Genomic DNA, 16,588 nt, shown 5'->3' with positions numbered 1-16,588 from the left:
CTGTCTCCCTCTCTCTCTGCCCCTAACCCACTCGCATTCTGTCTCTCTCTCAAAAATAAATAAACATTACAAATAAATAAATAAACACTAAAAAAAATTAAAAATTTAGTTTTTATTTTTGAGTGAGAGAATACACGACCTGGGCAGAAGGGGAGAGACAGAGAGAGGGAGAGAGAGAATGAATCTCAAGCAGGTTCCACACTGTCAGTGCAGAGCCTGACATGGGACTCCAACTCACGAACCATGAGATCATGACCTGAGCTGAAATCAAGAGTCGGACCCTTAACTGACTGGGCCACCCAGGCACCCCCATCAAAGTATCTTTTGTCATGCTTTTGGTACTTCATGTAAATCTAAGAAAGTATGAATTGTAGGAAATTCTTATCAAGTTAAACAGAAAGACAACACTGAATTGTATTCAAATCCAGTTTTATTAAAATTATTTGGCGATTTCAGGAGCAGTACAAAGTCTTTGACTATGACCGCTGCGCATGTTTAGACAGGAGTTTAATATTTTTTGGTCTGGTTTGTGTTTGGGTATGTGTACTTTTCTAAACCTTCTGTCCTTCCTTTCGTTACCAAATGACAAAGTTCCTTACGTTTTTCTCTGTCTACAATACCTTACTACGTATAGGACAAGAATTTGTAAAGTAAGACTGAAAAAATAAAATCCATAGGTCCAAAAATTTCTCTGCAAATATTAAGAACATACAAAGGATACTAAAGGCATCTACATTTAGTCCTCCAAGTAGCAAGGCGAGCATTTGACGTCTGTGGTTTCTTGTTTTTATTTATTGCTAATTACAGTTCAGGGACCAAAGCGTTTCCAAAAGCATCCTTCATTGACATTCCCACCGTGGTTCCCCTGAATTTAGAGGATAAAACCAAGAGAGTACTTGATTTGGCCCTTACAATTACGATGCTTATTTTCTCTTTAGTGGGATTTTTCTTCTGCAGTAGCTCAGGGCACTATTTGCTTGCTCAATGCCTTACAATTAGCGTCTGCTTTGTAGTAGATCTAGGTATTGGCTTTGTAAAACGTGTATTGTTGGACAGCAGATGGTGGAGAGGCCTCCCTGTCCAAGGCAAAACTTTTAGCAGACCTTAGAGTAAAACCTTAGAGGATTTGGTGCTTCTTAGTTGTTCTCCAGGGATCCTGAAACTGTCTGTAAGAAAGAAAGAAAGTTGTGTAAGAATCTTTTACACAAGACCTTTTCGGCTTGTTCCTAAGGAGTCCTGTTTTTTTAGCAGCGTACGTAAACTTGGCTTTGGCAGTGGAGCCCTGTAGTTTCATTCCTGTGATAAGACTATCTCTTGGGGATCAGAATGCAGAAAACCAAGTGGGGCAATCACCTGAGAAATTTCTGCCCTTGTTTCCCTCCAAGGCTGTGCTTTAAGATTTGTAAGGATGGCTTCCAGTATTGGATTTTCACGCATTGTCTATTTCTGGACATTCCTGGACTTTCTTTTTTTTGAGAGAGCGCTGCATGCGTGAGCAGGGGAGGGGCACAGGGAGAGGGAGAGAGAACCCCAAGCAGGTTCCCCGCTCAGCGTGGAGCTCGATGCAGGGCTTGATCTCAAGACCACGAGATCATGACCTGAGCCAAAATCAAGAGTCAGATGTTTCACCGACTGGGCCACCCAGGCACTCTGAAAAAACATTTTCTTTAGTAGTGAGCTTACATTTTTAAATTTCTCAGTAAATAATTCTTTGCATCTAATTTACATTATTTTATTTAATTAATTTATTAAAAATGTTTTTTTATATTTATTTATTTTTGAGAGAGAGACAGCGTGGGAGCAAGGGAGGGGCAGACAGGGAGACAAAGAATCCGAGGCAGGCTCCAGGCTCTGAGCTGTCAGCATAGAGCCCAACATAGGGCTCAAAGTCCTGAACTGTGAGATCATGACCTGAGCCAAGTGGGATGCTTAACTGGCTGAGCCACGCAGGTGCCCCAAATCTACGTTATTTTAAATAAACTGAAAACATTGTCATGTCGTCTCCAAAGAAGAAAAGAATTAGGATGTCAGGGGCCTTTGCAACAAGTTAAGGTTCATCTCATTCTTCACTTTGAGAAAACTTACTTACAGCAAGACATACGAACAATATCTAGAACAAGCAACGCATACAGTGTGTAATGTTGCCAACAGACAATGCACTTAAGCCGAGAAGAGAGAAATTATACTTACAAATGGAATCCTGATTCCAAATTTGCTGTGGAATGTCATGGTGACTTTGTTTTTATGTCCTGTTCTTTGATCAAAGGCGTGGCATGTATCAAAAGGCGGGCTGTACAAGTGAAGGCTGACGGCAGGCTCTGTATGGCTGATATTCTCTACTCGATGTAAACCAATGGAATCTATACAATACCCAAGAAGGAAAAGCAGATGAAGGAGCTTAAATGACAGGTGCAGGTGAAAATCTGTCATCCTCCTAAGACCGTAAATCAATTTGATAAGGCTGGAATTAACAGAAATTACTCACTAGGGACTTTCCAGTTTAAGATAGTAAGTGACATGTACTCTACTTTCCTGAAACCCCTCTATAATTACACCTGAAGAATTTTAAAAAGGCATCAATTCACAAAGACAAAAAAAAAAAAAAAAAAAAAGAGACAAGATAAAGCATCAATAAAAGTTTGAGAGCTTGAAAGAACATGAATAGCTTTACCAAGGACAGAAAGAGAAATCCTTAGCTACCCATGGGGAGAGCCAAAAATTAACCTGACTTCTATCCTGATATCATATCTATATCTATATATCTACATATCTATATACACACAATATATATATGTAAATGAACCTCACTGTTATCTTTAAAAAGAGTTTTTTTCATTTTTGAGAGAGACAGAGCATGAGTGGGGAAGGGGACAGAGAGGGAGACACAGAATCCGAAGCAGGCTCCAGGCGCTGAGCTGTCAGCACAGAGCCCGATGAGGGGCTTGAACTCATGGACTGCGAGATCATGACCTGAAGTTGGATGCTTAATCAACTGAGCCACCCAGGCGCCCCATAACCTCACTTATATCTTGATATCATAAATATGTATACATAAATATATAATATCTGTATCTGAATCTGTATCTGTCTCAAAAGCTTAGGGACTGGCAGCACAGATACTTCTGGAAATGAGGATGAAGGCAGGGCTAAAAATTCAAGACCTGGTTGAAAAGCCTATTTAAGTAGAGGCTCTGATCTCTTTTACCACTTTTCCCCCATTCCCCAGAGTATAAGTCTGAGATCTCTAGTCTAGAAGGAGTAGAATACATGAACTCAGGACTGGTGAATACCAGGTGAAAAACAAGTGACTTAACATACTGAATGGTGAGATCCCTGCTTTCTTCACCACCTAGCTGCAGGAATGCTGCCAGACAGGATTGTTTTCTCAGCGGGTGGAGGGTGGAAATTCGAAGGAGCTTCTCAGAGAATCTGAATGGCTCCAGAATAAAGCTCTTAAAACACTGCCATTGGCTGTTCCTCAAGGAAAAAAGCTCTGCCAGATTATTCTAGAGTGAAGGCCAGTTGACAGACACCATTCTTGTGTTCAGAGCTATCAGTTAACTTTTTTTTTTTTGTCCCTGGTTTTCAAATATTAGCCCACAGCCAAGGCCCCTAGATGTTTGAGCAAGATCTCTAGTATTGGAGCACGTGGGTGGCTTAGTGGGTTAAGCATCCAACTTCCACTCAGGTCATGATCTCAGAGTTCATGAGTCTGAGCTCTGCATGTCGGGCTCTATGCTAAAAACAGCTCAGAGCCTGAAGGTGCTTCAGATTCTCTGTCCTCCTCTCCCTCTGCCCCTCCCCCGTTTGCTCTCTGTCTCTCAGAAATTAATTTAAAATGTTCAACAACAACAACAAAAAGATCTCTAGTATTAAAAAGGGCCAGAGCAAACCTCCCAAAAAACAACCTGAATAAACACTACTCAGGAGAAGACTTTAAAAAATCAGACAACCAGTTCAGGAGGTTTCCTAACTGAGCAACAGGAGTTTCAGAAATAGAACGAAACCAAACCCCAAAGAAATAACCTGAAAATATTTCCTGGATTAGAAGGACAGAGGTTTTCAGAATGAAAGAACCCACGGAGTACCCAACACAATGACTGAGAGTCGTGAAACAAGGGACATGACTGTAATGCTCGGGACAGGAAAAGATACCAAAAGAGAAGATCCCAAAGTTTTTAGAAAGAAAAAAATAGTTTCATAGAACGATTTAAGAATCAGAGTGGCAGCAGGCTTTCACAAAGATGACTGGAAACTGAAAGTCAAGGGATTACCTTTCATAGTTCTGGGAGAAGATTCTAGGCCCTAATTCCATATCAATCATGTTGTAACGATGGACTATAGAGACTTTCAGGTGAATGAGGTCTCAGAAATTTACTTTCCACGAACCCTTTCTCACCAAGGGAGATGAGACTGAGGAGATGTTCCACCAAAATAAGGGCACGAACCAAGAAGGAAGCAGACAGCATATCAGGAAATAAGGGTATCAGCAAAAGGAGAAAACAGAGGGAAAGACTGAATGATGTGAAGGTACTCCAGGATGACAGCTGAGCCCTGGCTCGGAAACAAACCAATTCAAACTGAAGCAAGTCTAGGGGCCCTGGGGGAGAGGAAGGAAGGTAGGAAGGAAGGAAGGAAGGAGAAAAGGAAGGAAGGAGAAAGAAAAGACAAAAACAATTTAAAAATATGTTGAGAAGAAATTTATAGTTAGGATAGAGTTTAAAGAATAATCAAGGAAGGAATTCAGGGTAATTTGTGTCGTTAATGTAGGCACCCAATTTGGTGCCTTTTTTATGATTTGTGATTCATGATCTGGCTCCACGAGCTTGCGAGAGAGAACAGAAAAGCCTTTAAGCAGAAGACTGAAGTTCTCCCGGCCAGATAATAGCCAAGACCGCCTTCCCCCAACTCACAACTTCTGGGATCTTCAGCAGTTTTCCTCACTTCCAAAAATGGGACATAATTCTCACAGGTGCAACCTCTTTGGTTCTATAGCTTACTGCTCATAAGACGCTGGCTTAAGAACAATCTTGAACACAAGTTCCACCTTCTTAAGGAATGACTGTCCCTTATGCAAATTATCATTTGTTTCTCCAGGTGCACATGCGTATGCTACCCAATGCAAGCCGTACAACCCTGCAAGCACAGACCCCACAAATGCTAGCCACCATCCTTTAGAGAAACCCTGGAAACTCCTGTCTAATACCTATTGTTAACAATCCCAACATCCATCCATCCATCCATCCGTCTGTCCATCCATCCGCCTCTGCCTCCTTTCCTTTATGCCCATGGGGTACCATCTTTCACAATAACCTTGAATCTTTCTTGGTGGTAGTTATGGACGCCAGACATGTCTACCATGTGCCTTTACGATAAGTAATTTGGTCTCCTTGTCCCAGTTTTCTCTTTCCTCCACCCTGTGTTGCATACTGCTACGGAATCCATCAAGACACTCCTGACAGAATTCTACTGACCAAAGCAGGCTCTTACATCAGCAGGTCGTGGGAGGCCCAGGCCCTGATCTCACTTTACTTTCCTACTACTCCTGTCCAAGCCCACTGTCCCTTCTTCCCTCTGGCAAGACCATTCTTTGCAATCATTGTGCCTCCCCTGCCCTCACACTGTTTCCTGTGCAGGAAACATCCTTCCCGCTGACCACTATTCACCTGCACCCCTTCTCCTGCGTCTGTAAAAATCAAAGGTTGAATTTTTGAGGCCTTTGCTCTTACGGGAAATTCATCCACAGACCCATTCAGCTTATCCCACCCAATATTTTACCAATTGGCAACATTTCCCATAAAAATGGGAATTTCCCACTTTGGTGGAAAAAGAAATCAGAACAAAGGGCTGGAAACGGACGGTGGTCACTGCCCCTTGGACAGTGTGGCTTGCACACACCAGTACCCCAGCCTTATTCCTGCCCTGCGTCACTCACTGCTTGGCTCTGGTAGGTTCTGCATCAAAGACCCTTGAAAAAAGTTTACTTATTCTTTAAGATCTAATCTAGTTTTGTAGACTCTGTGACTCCAGCTGAAAGTATTTATTCTGAAAGGCTCTGGGCTTTATTGTGAGTGACAGAGGCAACAAAATCGCTCTTGGAAATCTGGTGTGCCTTATACATACAGCAAGCCTCAAATAAAAGCTTCCTGTCACCTAAGAAACGAACATCTCTGTGTTTTGTGAATGGGAGAGAAAAGTTCCCATACAATCTGACCTTTGTAACTGGCTTGCATTCTTAAACTAATGAACAAATTCAGGCCAAGTATTAAAGCCAAAATGGGACTTTAAGATATAAGAAGAAACGAGGCGCCTGGGTGGCTCAGTTGGTTAAGCCACAGACTCTTGGTTTTGGCTCAGGTCACAGTTTCACGGTTCGTGAGTTCGAGCCCCACAACAGGCTCTGCGCTGACAGTGCTTGGGATTCTCTCTCTCCTTCTCTCAAAATAAATAAACTTAAAAAAAACCCACAAAAGATACAAGAAGCAGCTGCATGACCAGAAAATCTCTGCAATATTTTACATCATGGGGATAGTATCCCAATTAAGAGTATGGTCTTTGGAATCGAATGGCTTGAGTTCAAATCCTGACTTGCACTAAGAGCTGAGGGACCTTGGCTGCATTACTTATTCTTCCGATGTGTTGGCAATCTCATCTATTAAATGGGAATTAAAAATGATCTCCTATAATCATTAACAGGCTATTTGGAAAGTTACTATCCTCTTTAGAAATACGATGTTAGGGGCACCTGCGTGGCTCAGTCAGTTAAATGTCCGAACTCGGCTCAGGTCGTGATCTCGCAGTTTGTGAGTTCCACCCCGCGTCAGGCTTTGTGCTGACAGCTCAGCGCCTGGAGCCTGCTTTGGACTCTGTGTCTCCTTCTCTCTCTGTCCACACCCCCACCCTCCGCTCGCAGTCTCTTCTCTCTCTCAAAATAAATAAATAAACAACATTTAAAAAAAAAATACAGATGTTAATCACAGACTGTTCTTGAAAAGCATTTGGCTCTGCCAAATCACCTTTAGGAAAAAGAATGAATTCTTGGTTAGAGAGCTAGAAATCACTGCTAAATAACGTGCTTTGTAAAAGCTCCCTTGAGAATACTCTTAAGTATGCTGTATACATTTTATAAACAAGGACTATAGCTCACATTTCTAATTGTTTCCAGAATGTTTCTAACACAAAGACTAATATTTTCCACATAGCCTCACTCCCTTATTAAAACAATCTACTTTTGTAAATTCATATTCGATTCTAACTGTCCTAAGACTTGGCAGGAAATGCCTTTTCAGTGGACACTAATCTACGTGCATATATTTTGAATAAGTGATTCCAATTCAGACGCAAAACTTTAAAAACAAAACCAACTGCTTTTTAGGCCATTTTCCAAGTATCTGAAGTCACGACTCCATGATCCAAATTCGGCCGTACATGTGCAAGTAAGCAATATTGCAGATGGGGGTTCAAGGCTTTTCCCGCTCGCCCTTAAAGAAAGAAAGGTGTTGGATGTTACCGTTGATGTAGGCACACTGGTTTTCTCTCAAGATTCTTTCAGACTTCTTGATCATCTCGTTGGATTTTTTGTCAGGCCAGGCAAATAATGTCTCCTTTAGATTTCCCTGCAGCATCTTCAGAAAGCAGTGGGAGTCAGTGTGATCATGGATGCTGCTATATATACACAAAGAGACAACTGAGCTCAGTAAATGGTCCAGGCCCCACGCGTGCAGTAAGTCTGCCCAGAGCTTCCCGCCACATCCTATCATGAGGACAGGTCACAAATCACTTCAGCTGTATTTGTAAAGGTCATCAATTTATAATTAACATTGTTCAGGGCGACATATAAGATACAGTAAAACCTTGGATTGCAAGGAACTTGTTCTAGGAGTGCTCTGCAAGATGAGCGAACATTTTTCTTTTTTAATGTTTATTTTTGAGAGCCAGAGAGAGACACAGTGTGAGTGGGGAAGGGGCAGAGAGAGAAGGAGACACAGAATATGAAGCAGGCTCCAGGTTCTGAGCTGTCAGCACAGAGCCTGACGCAGGGCTCAAGTCTTGAACCGTGAGATCATGACGTGAGCTGAAGTCAGACGCTTAACCGACTGAGCCACCCAGGCGACCCAACGAGTGAACATTTCTAATAAATTTTAACCTGATAAACAAGAAATGTCTTGCAGTACATACCACATGATCACAACTGAGCCAATGGTTCTTGAAATTGTCTGTGATATACAAGTGCTTTGGATTATACACATGTTTCCAAAATGAATTATATTCACAAACCAAGGTTTTACTGTGCTATGGCTTTCATATCAATGTACATATGGCATTTTTATCTTCTCCAAGACATAGCTTTTAATAACTTGGTTAAGCTGGGCTACAACTTGATTATACAATTACATTAGGGAAAATCTGTAAAGAATAAAGATAATTATCTACAATAACTGTGTCTCACTTGTAAGATCATGTAACATATAGTGTTTTTTTCTCACCCCAGGCCTTTTCTCTCTTTTCCTTCGAGGGACAAAAGATATGTATATGGATGTTAACACCCAGAAGTTATACTGTAATAATGTTAACATTTTGTAGGTTTAAAGTATTCCACCTGTGATTAACTCCCAATAACGGAGGGAGAAAGAAAGGACATTGGATTTGCAGGAAATATTTATTCATGTAATCGTAAACGGTATTTCAGTTTAATAAGTAGCATTAGCCATAGGGTTGATTAAAAGATAGGAAGCCATATATGTCATTAGCATTTAATGCCTATGTTGAATCCATTAAACTGTAAGAATTCATAAAACTGTAAGAACTCATTTCCTAAACCCACAGAGCCTAGTCCCACTTTCGACATATAATCTACTTTCAAAATATATTGAAAGAATGGATGCAACCAACTCCATTCCATAGGAGTAAATAAATGTCCTCGAGATAGACCTGACTCGCCCCCAAATCTCATAAATTCAGGTTTTCTTTCTCCCATCAAAAATGGGTCTGCAATTTTTGTACCATTCTCAAAAGCCTGAGAAGGATCTGTTTACAGAGAATAGCAACTCACAAATGTATCAACTAAAGACCAATGAAGGAACCAAGTTTCAAAGAATTGGAATTAGTTTAAGCTGCCTTACCCTCTACATAAAAAATTAAAAAGAAAACTAAAAAATTAACAGTCAACAATTAACTTGACGCAGAAAGAAATTTTCTGAACTGGTGAACTGCTTTTCTAGGTCCAGATGTGGACACTTTGGTCTTTGGTCCTGCAATTGATTGCATATCTCAAAGCACCACAAAGGTCAAGTTTTAGCAAAATTCCATATATACTTAACTCCACAGAAGACAGAGATGAAGTTAAACTGGTTACATACATCCTTTGATTTACTACTCATTTTGGGGGGCTGGTTTTGACACCCAGGGTGTATGCCTAACTCCCTGACCCTAATTCCCGTAAGAATTTTTGTTGGGACGTTGTAAACAAAATAATTGTAACATGAGATGTGTTAGTGCTCCCAAGACCTGTGACCATTTTGGCACTGTACTTTCCTTACGATGGAACAGAGAATTAATAAGTATCTGCAAATGAATAATTGTATTACCTGCCATGACCTTCACCCCAACAGAGAATCATTAGATTAAATTTTCCATTTCCTTCATCCACAAGATTTCGGGTATACCTAAAAGGAAGGTATTCAGAAGTTTGAATCTGGTTGATGAAATATGCACTGGGAAAAAGAAGTGTGTCACAAAGTATGGCTGGTTGACAAATGCTAACATTTCCTCCTCCAAACAACTTCAAATGAAAACAAATAATTTTTCACAGTTCAACATTTTGGACATTTTTTGTATTTTGAACCACCATGTTTATAGATGTTCCGTTTTAATTAAAGGCACAAAAAAGATAACGGGGGAAAAAAAGGAAATTCTTTGATTCTCCACATGACAGCCTGGAGCTGATAAAGAATCAGTTTCTCACAGAGGTATTTGCAGAGTGCATTGCTGCTGTATATGCAAAAAAAGTTGCTATTGCTTTCTTTTTTCTCTTGTAAGCTAAACCATAAGAAACAAGGTTTCATTACACAGCTGTTTTTAGAATTCTCCATAATTTTTGCTATAGCCCAGACACAAACCACATTCAAAAGCACTCATGATTTAAAGTCCTCCACAAATAGGGTGGGGATTGATTTAAGTATACAACAAAGGAAATTTACATGAGCATAGTAAGTAACACCCTAAAACTTTTCCAGGAGAAGCCAGCAACTGGCCCCCTCAAAAAAATCCCAAATCAAAACCACCACAAGCCCATCATCAGGGAAAAAAAAAAACAACAAAAAACACAACAACCCACTTTCAAGTTTCTATGGATCAAAGGGGTACCATCCAGGGGTGCGTGGGTGGGTCAGTCAGTTAAGCCACGACTTCTGCTTAGGTCATGATCTTGCCCTCCAGGAGCTCAAGCCCCGGGCGGGGCTCTGGGCTGACAGCTCAGAGCCTGGAGCCTGCTTCCGATTCTGTCTCCCTCTCTCTCTCTCTGCCCCTCCCCTGCTCATGCTGTCTCAGTTTCTCAAAAGTAAATAAACATTTAAAAAAAAAAGGGGGGGGTATCACCCATACCATCTAATTAGTAAAGTTTGATAATTATGACATTCATTTAGATTTATTTATTTATTTATTTATTTAATTATTTAAATTTAGATTTATTTTTTTAAGAGAAGGAATCTTTACCCCATATTTGGGGTACTGTTTGATCACAGAGTCATCTGTTCACTTATGTCCCTAATGCTCCTTCCTCCCCTTTCTTCCAGCAAGGCAGGAAGCCAGGTACTGGCAGAGGGAGAGAGTGGATTAGTAAGTGCTATTCAGATGTCAGTCATCCTAAATTTGTAGCCCTTGAGGACCTACCAAGAGGCTGTGCACACAGCCTTTAATTCACAATAAACTACATTTTGTTTCACACACACACACACACACACACACACACACACACACACAGACTCTTTCTCCCTCTACCAGTCTTAGGGGCCCCCCTCTTGCTTCTCTGGGACTGTTCCCAGAGAAATTACTGTCTGGCTCACACTAGAATATATTCTTAATTTTTTTTTTTGTAGTGTTTATTTTTGAGAGAGAGAGAGAGACACAGCGCCAACAGGGGGAGGGGCAGACAGAGAGGGAGACACAGAAACTGAAGCAGGCTCCAGGCTCTGAGCTGTCAGCACAGAGCTTGACGTGAACCTACGAACTGACATGAACGCATGACCCGAGCAGAAGTCCAGTGCTAACCCCCTGAGCCACCCAGGCGCCCCACACTGGAACATATTCTGTCCTGGTTCTTCTGTACTGGCCTTCCCAAGGTCAGAGATCAGAATCCTTTGCAGTGCTAGGATACCTATTCCACACACACACAAATACTGCCCAAATGATTTCTGCTCTCCCACCTTTCTCCAAATGCCCACCCATTTATCTTCATTAGTTGCGCCCCGCATACCCATGCAATAGATCAATCCAAATGCTTGCATCTCAAGTGATTTAATTAGAGCTTGTCAGTCAAGATGAACTCAAAGCCTGGGGAAATGGCATTGTTCTATAGATAAAGAGCCCTCAGCCTACCCTGGTTGATGAATTTCACTTGATCAATAATCTACCTTGAAAGCAAACTATTACCACATCATCTGTCTGCAGTAAGTTTAGTAGTTGTTTGGAGGAAGGGCTCTGGGCTGTGGGACAAGGTTAATTTGAATCCTGGAGCTGCTACCTGATAGAAGTATGACCTGACGCAGGTAATCCAACCTTTTTATTAATGCCTACCACTCATCATCTGTAAAAAAAAAAAAAAAAAAAAAAAAAAAAGGGTAAGAAATTGTACCTATCTCACAGGGCTGTCATGAGGTGCATGAGTTAATACAAGCATAAGGTAAGGAGTATCTGGGCCATAATAAGCCCTTGCTTACTTGGAGCTGGTGGCAAAATTAAAAAGTGGCCTCCGGTAGCTTTACTGGCAACCACTTCAGGATAGGAACCGAAGGAATTTCCTGGAGCCACTGCAAGCAGCCAATGGGATCTTACAAAGGCTTCACATTTTTATTTCAAGCCCTAAAATGCAGAGGAAACTGCCCTTGCTGACAAACACCTATGTTTAGGTGAGGGGACTAACAAAAACTGTTCCCAAGGAACACAATCTCGGTTTATTCTGATCTTTCAGGGATCCTCCTCTCCCTACCCTCAGCCCGACTAACCATAAAGACTGAATCGCGAGCTGCCCGTCGGCAAAGAAACCCTCACCCTTCATGGTGATTCAGGTTTACTTCTGGCCCCGGACGCCTGGTAGGGAGATTCATTTGTATTGGTACCACCAAGCGAGGGCTGCCACGGGCCCCCTCGCTCCATCACATGTGGCAAAGGCAGCGGTCTTCAACTGACATGCCTCAGAACTGAGGATTCGAGAAAGCACAACTGCTTGGGAGGGCTCAAACAGAAGCAGCCCTTCAACGCACACCCCTGATCGTGGGTTGAAACAAACCCGCAGTCCGGGAAGTTAAATGGGTTTGGGAGGGGCGGCACAAGTTGAAAAACAGCAGCAGCTGGGAACCCCACGACGCTATTTTAATATCGGCAAAAAAAAAATAAATAAATAAATAAAAATAAAAATGCGCGTTGGCAGGTGCCTGGCTGCAGGCGATCGAGTGATGGAGAACTGGCGGGGGGGAATCGAGTCCTCCAGCCGCCACCCCTGTCTCCCGGGGGCACGCTCCGACATTCCGGCCAGTCGGTCCCCCCCGGGCGGCGGGCCCGGCGGAGAATGAGTGCTTGGGGCCACCGGGGGTCCCCCCACCCCGCGCCCTGGCGGCCGGGGCGAGCGACTGCGCCGGAGGGCAGGGCAGTGCTCCCGGGGCCCGGAGAAGGCGGTGCACCGGCACGAAGAGGACAAAACCCTTTGCGGCCGCGCGGTGGCCTCCGCACCCGGAGCCTGCCGCAGTCTCCGGCCAGGCGGGGATGATCCACGTTTGGCCCAAAGCGCCGAGCCGCGGGCGAGCAGGCGTAGCGCGGGGGGTGCGGGAAAAGCTGACGAGCGGCGGGCCCGGAGCGGCCAGACCCCTCCTCCGCCGCGCCCTCGGATCCCTCTTCGGACCCGGATCCCGCGCCGGGGCTCCCGCGGCCAGGGCTAGGGCGCGCTCACCTGTACTGGTCGAACTTGGCGTACACTGCCCACTCGGCGGGGTCGCTCTCGTAGGCTTCCATGACGGCCTGCACCTCCTCCACGTTGACCTCCTCGCCGGCGAAAAGCTGGTGCAAGATGCGGATCAGATCTGCCAGGGTCCGCGGCTTTAGCACCTCGGTCTGCTCCATCCCTCGCCGAGCAGGCGGCGCGCGCGGCTCTCCGGTGCGGGAGCTGAGCGAACCGAGGAGCCGGCGGCGAGGGGCCTTAGCTGCTGGCTGGACGGCTACACACGCTCGAGCGCCGCAGCCGAAGGAACGCCCCCCACCAAGACGGCAAGAGACCCCCCCCGACGTCCTCCAGCGGCGTGGCGGATCCGGTATCGCAGGAGACGCGCCGCGCACACAAATCAGGACCAAATCGGCTGGCTTGGGCGGCCCCGGCCCTTTTTAAGCTCTCGGAGTCAGCGGGACTGTACCAACGGCTCTGGGAGGGTGGGGAGAGGCGGGGAGCGAGCTGGGCAGCCGGGCGGAGGCGGCGAGAGCGTGCGGACAAGGTCCACGCAGGCGGCCCCGAGCCCCCCCACAACGCAGCGCTCTCGGGAGCCCCCGTCTCGGCGTCCGCGCACTTGCGGTGGGCTTTGCGCGGCGTGTCCGCCACCTCCGCGCGGCGCCTTGTGTCCGCCCATCCCAGCCCCTCTGCCCGCGCCCCCTCCCTCCGCCCCCAGCTACTCTGGGAGGCTCCCCTCCGCCGCTGTAGTTGGCGACACTGGGACGTAGACAGAAGGGATCGGGAGGACGCTGGGGGGACCCGGCGGAGGGCGGAGGAAAGCGACCCTCGCTTCCAAACAGAGCTGAGGTTATGAAGAGCTTGCGAAGGTTGACGATGGAGTGTACTCTCTAGCTGGAGAGCTACTGTTTTGTTGATTGACACTGTCCATAATATGCTCCAGGCTAGGCGGGGGGAAAAATGGAAGTCTTTCTTGAAAAAAAAAAAAAAAAAAAATTAAATGTACTGTACTGAAAGTACATTTTTCACAAAGGACACTCGGGACTCTAGCAAGACTAGCGAAACGAAGTAAGGCCAGGTAACCCTGTCTGATTTTAAAATCAAACATTTCCTTTCAGATAATATATATTCGGTGCAAAGACCTGATGTGTCAATTAATGGTGAGAGAAATGCTCTTCCGGGCTCCTAATGCAATAATTTATAGGGTTCTAATTATACTATTAAACTCAAATCTAGGCGTGCGCATGAATGAGCCTACTGGTTAGGGAAACATTTTCTGTGTGCTGTGCAGGGCACTTGGCATGCTTTGTGAACAACACAAATTGAGTAGGAATGAAAATAAATGTGAGGGACGGGAGAAATGCAAGTCTAGATTAATTCTCATTATAAATGGACCCAGGGAAGAGTTCAAATTCAGTGTTATTAAAGGCATAAATTTATGAAAGACTGCTCTTTGCATCAATGTATGTGTGTCTATTTTAAATTTACTTGTGCCGCCTAAGGTCTTATTTTGTAAGTTTATTTTTGGAGAAAGAGAGAGAGAGAGACAGCACCAGTTGGGGAGGGGCACAGAGAGAGAGAGAGAGAGAGGGAGAGCGAGAATCCCAAACAGACTCCATGTCAACAGCTCAGAGATCAGGAGTCTGAAGCTTAACCTTCAGAGCTACTGAGGTGCCCCATAAGGTCTAGTTTTGTTTTTTTTAAGTTTATTTTTTGAGAGAGAGAGGGAGAGAGATAGCACCAGATGGTAAGGGGCAGAGAGAGAGAGAGAGAGAGCGAGAGAGAGAGAGAGAGAGAGAGAGAGAGAATCCCAAGCAGACTCCATACTATCAGCTCAAAGATCAGAAGTCTGAAGCTTAACCTTCAGAGCCACTGAGGTGCCCCATAAGGTCTTATTTTAAACATCCCTGGTTAAACTAATTATACTGCAAGTATTCTAACAATGTTGTTAGGAAATAAAAATGACAGTTCAATCCCCATTGTTCAAAAAAAGGTAGAAGGCACTCCAGAACCCAACCTTTGGTGATATATGTTGCTGAGAGGTGGTTAGCTGGGGACAGAGTACATTGAACAGTTTTTATTGTTTATTCAAAATTATTTTTTTTATTCTTGTCAGTGTTTTCTATTGAGTCTCTTAATTGCTTCATTTCAGCTATCCTAATCTACGTTCACTGGCTCTTCTTCTGGACTTTCAAAGACTTCTAGAATCTACCTAATATACCCATATTCACACATTCATATTCATTGCCTCTCTTCTCTAAACCTTCCCGCAAACTCACAATTTCATTGGTCACTTCTGTGCGGATGCCTCCCACATCTCCCTAATTTTAAATACTGAGAGCAATGTCTATTTAACATCTTTTGGCATCTAAAATGCAAGATATTTGGAACTCCTTCCAAGCAAGCTTTTCAACTCCTGGAGTTTCTATTTCTTTTCTTCTTCTTCTTTTTTTTTTTTTTTTTTTAAGTTTTTATTTATTTATTTTGAGATAGAGAGAGATGGAGGGGCAGAGAGAGGAGAGAGAGAATCCCAAGCAGGCTCAGCACTGCCAGCACAGAGCCCTATGTGGGGCTCAAGCCGTGAGACCTAACCTGAGCCGAAACCAAGAGTCAGATGCTTAACCGACTGAGCCACACAGGTGCCCCTGGAGTTTCTATTTCTGCAGTGAGGCTACCTTGACTCAAAAGCCACATCCACCACTGCCTACCCTTTCTTTGCTTCATTCTGAAATCCTTCAACCCAATTCCAAATTTTGTACCTCCATATCTTTTGTGATTTCCTGCTTTTCTATTCTTAACTGCTACTGCACTTGCTCAAGCTGAATAATTTTGGCTGGATAATTGTACTGACCTCCTAAACTGTATTCCTTAGTTCCAGCTCCGCCCCCACCCCTCATGCCTTGTCAAAGCTTTTCTTCACAGCCACCAGATTCATTATCCTAAGGCAACAACTAAGGATGTTGTTTCCCAGATACTTTCAATAACTCTTATTTCCAACACATATGGTTTGTCAGGCTGGCATTCAAAGTTCTACACCTTTGGTTCTAAATAACGTTTTTCATCTTTCACCTTTTGCCATTCTCCCCCCCCCCCCCCCCCCCCCAATATATATCTTCCAGTGAAATGGGATTAGTGACTATTTCTGGTGCTTACCCAATCCATTCTTTTGCTTTAGCTTTTCCTTTTGACTAGATTCTAGAAGACTGTTTCTATGTCCAAATCTTAAGGACTTAGCTCAAATGCCTTCCTTCAAATAAGGTGTAGTATTTCTCCCTGAACTGGTACAATAATCAGTATCTTTTTTAGGGCACTTAACTACGTCAGAGCATGTATCCCAGTTGCTATGTGCATCATCTTAACAGGGAGAACCTTTAGGACAGACTCTGTTTACGTTTTATTTTCATATCCCCCCTCACTGCCCAGTACACATTGCATTGT

At 43.9% G+C, this 16,588-nt stretch overlaps 1 protein-coding gene across 1 annotated transcript; it reads right to left on the bottom strand.

Annotated features, from left to right (window-relative positions):
- Nucleotides 1–412: 412 nt before the first annotated feature.
- Nucleotides 413–13,572, bottom strand: CDO1 (cysteine dioxygenase type 1). The gene is made up of 5 exons (XM_060636332.3): nt 13,163–13,572; nt 9,588–9,665; nt 7,511–7,665; nt 2,191–2,360; nt 413–1,166 (listed from the first exon to the last, which is right to left on the bottom strand). Exons 1-5 carry the CDS (start codon nt 13,330–13,332, stop codon nt 1,137–1,139), a joined length of 603 nt encoding a protein of 200 aa, XP_060492315.1. The 5' UTR covers nt 13,333–13,572; the 3' UTR covers nt 413–1,136.
- Nucleotides 13,573–16,588: the final 3,016 nt, after the last annotated feature.

This window comes from Panthera onca, chromosome A1 (assembly GCF_046562875.1).
Source record: "Panthera onca isolate mPanOnc1 chromosome A1, mPanOnc1 haplotype 2, whole genome shotgun sequence".
In the NCBI taxonomy this organism is placed as follows: domain Eukaryota; kingdom Metazoa; phylum Chordata; class Mammalia; order Carnivora; family Felidae; genus Panthera; species Panthera onca.
This window is presented reverse-complemented; position numbering and strand designations above follow the sequence as displayed.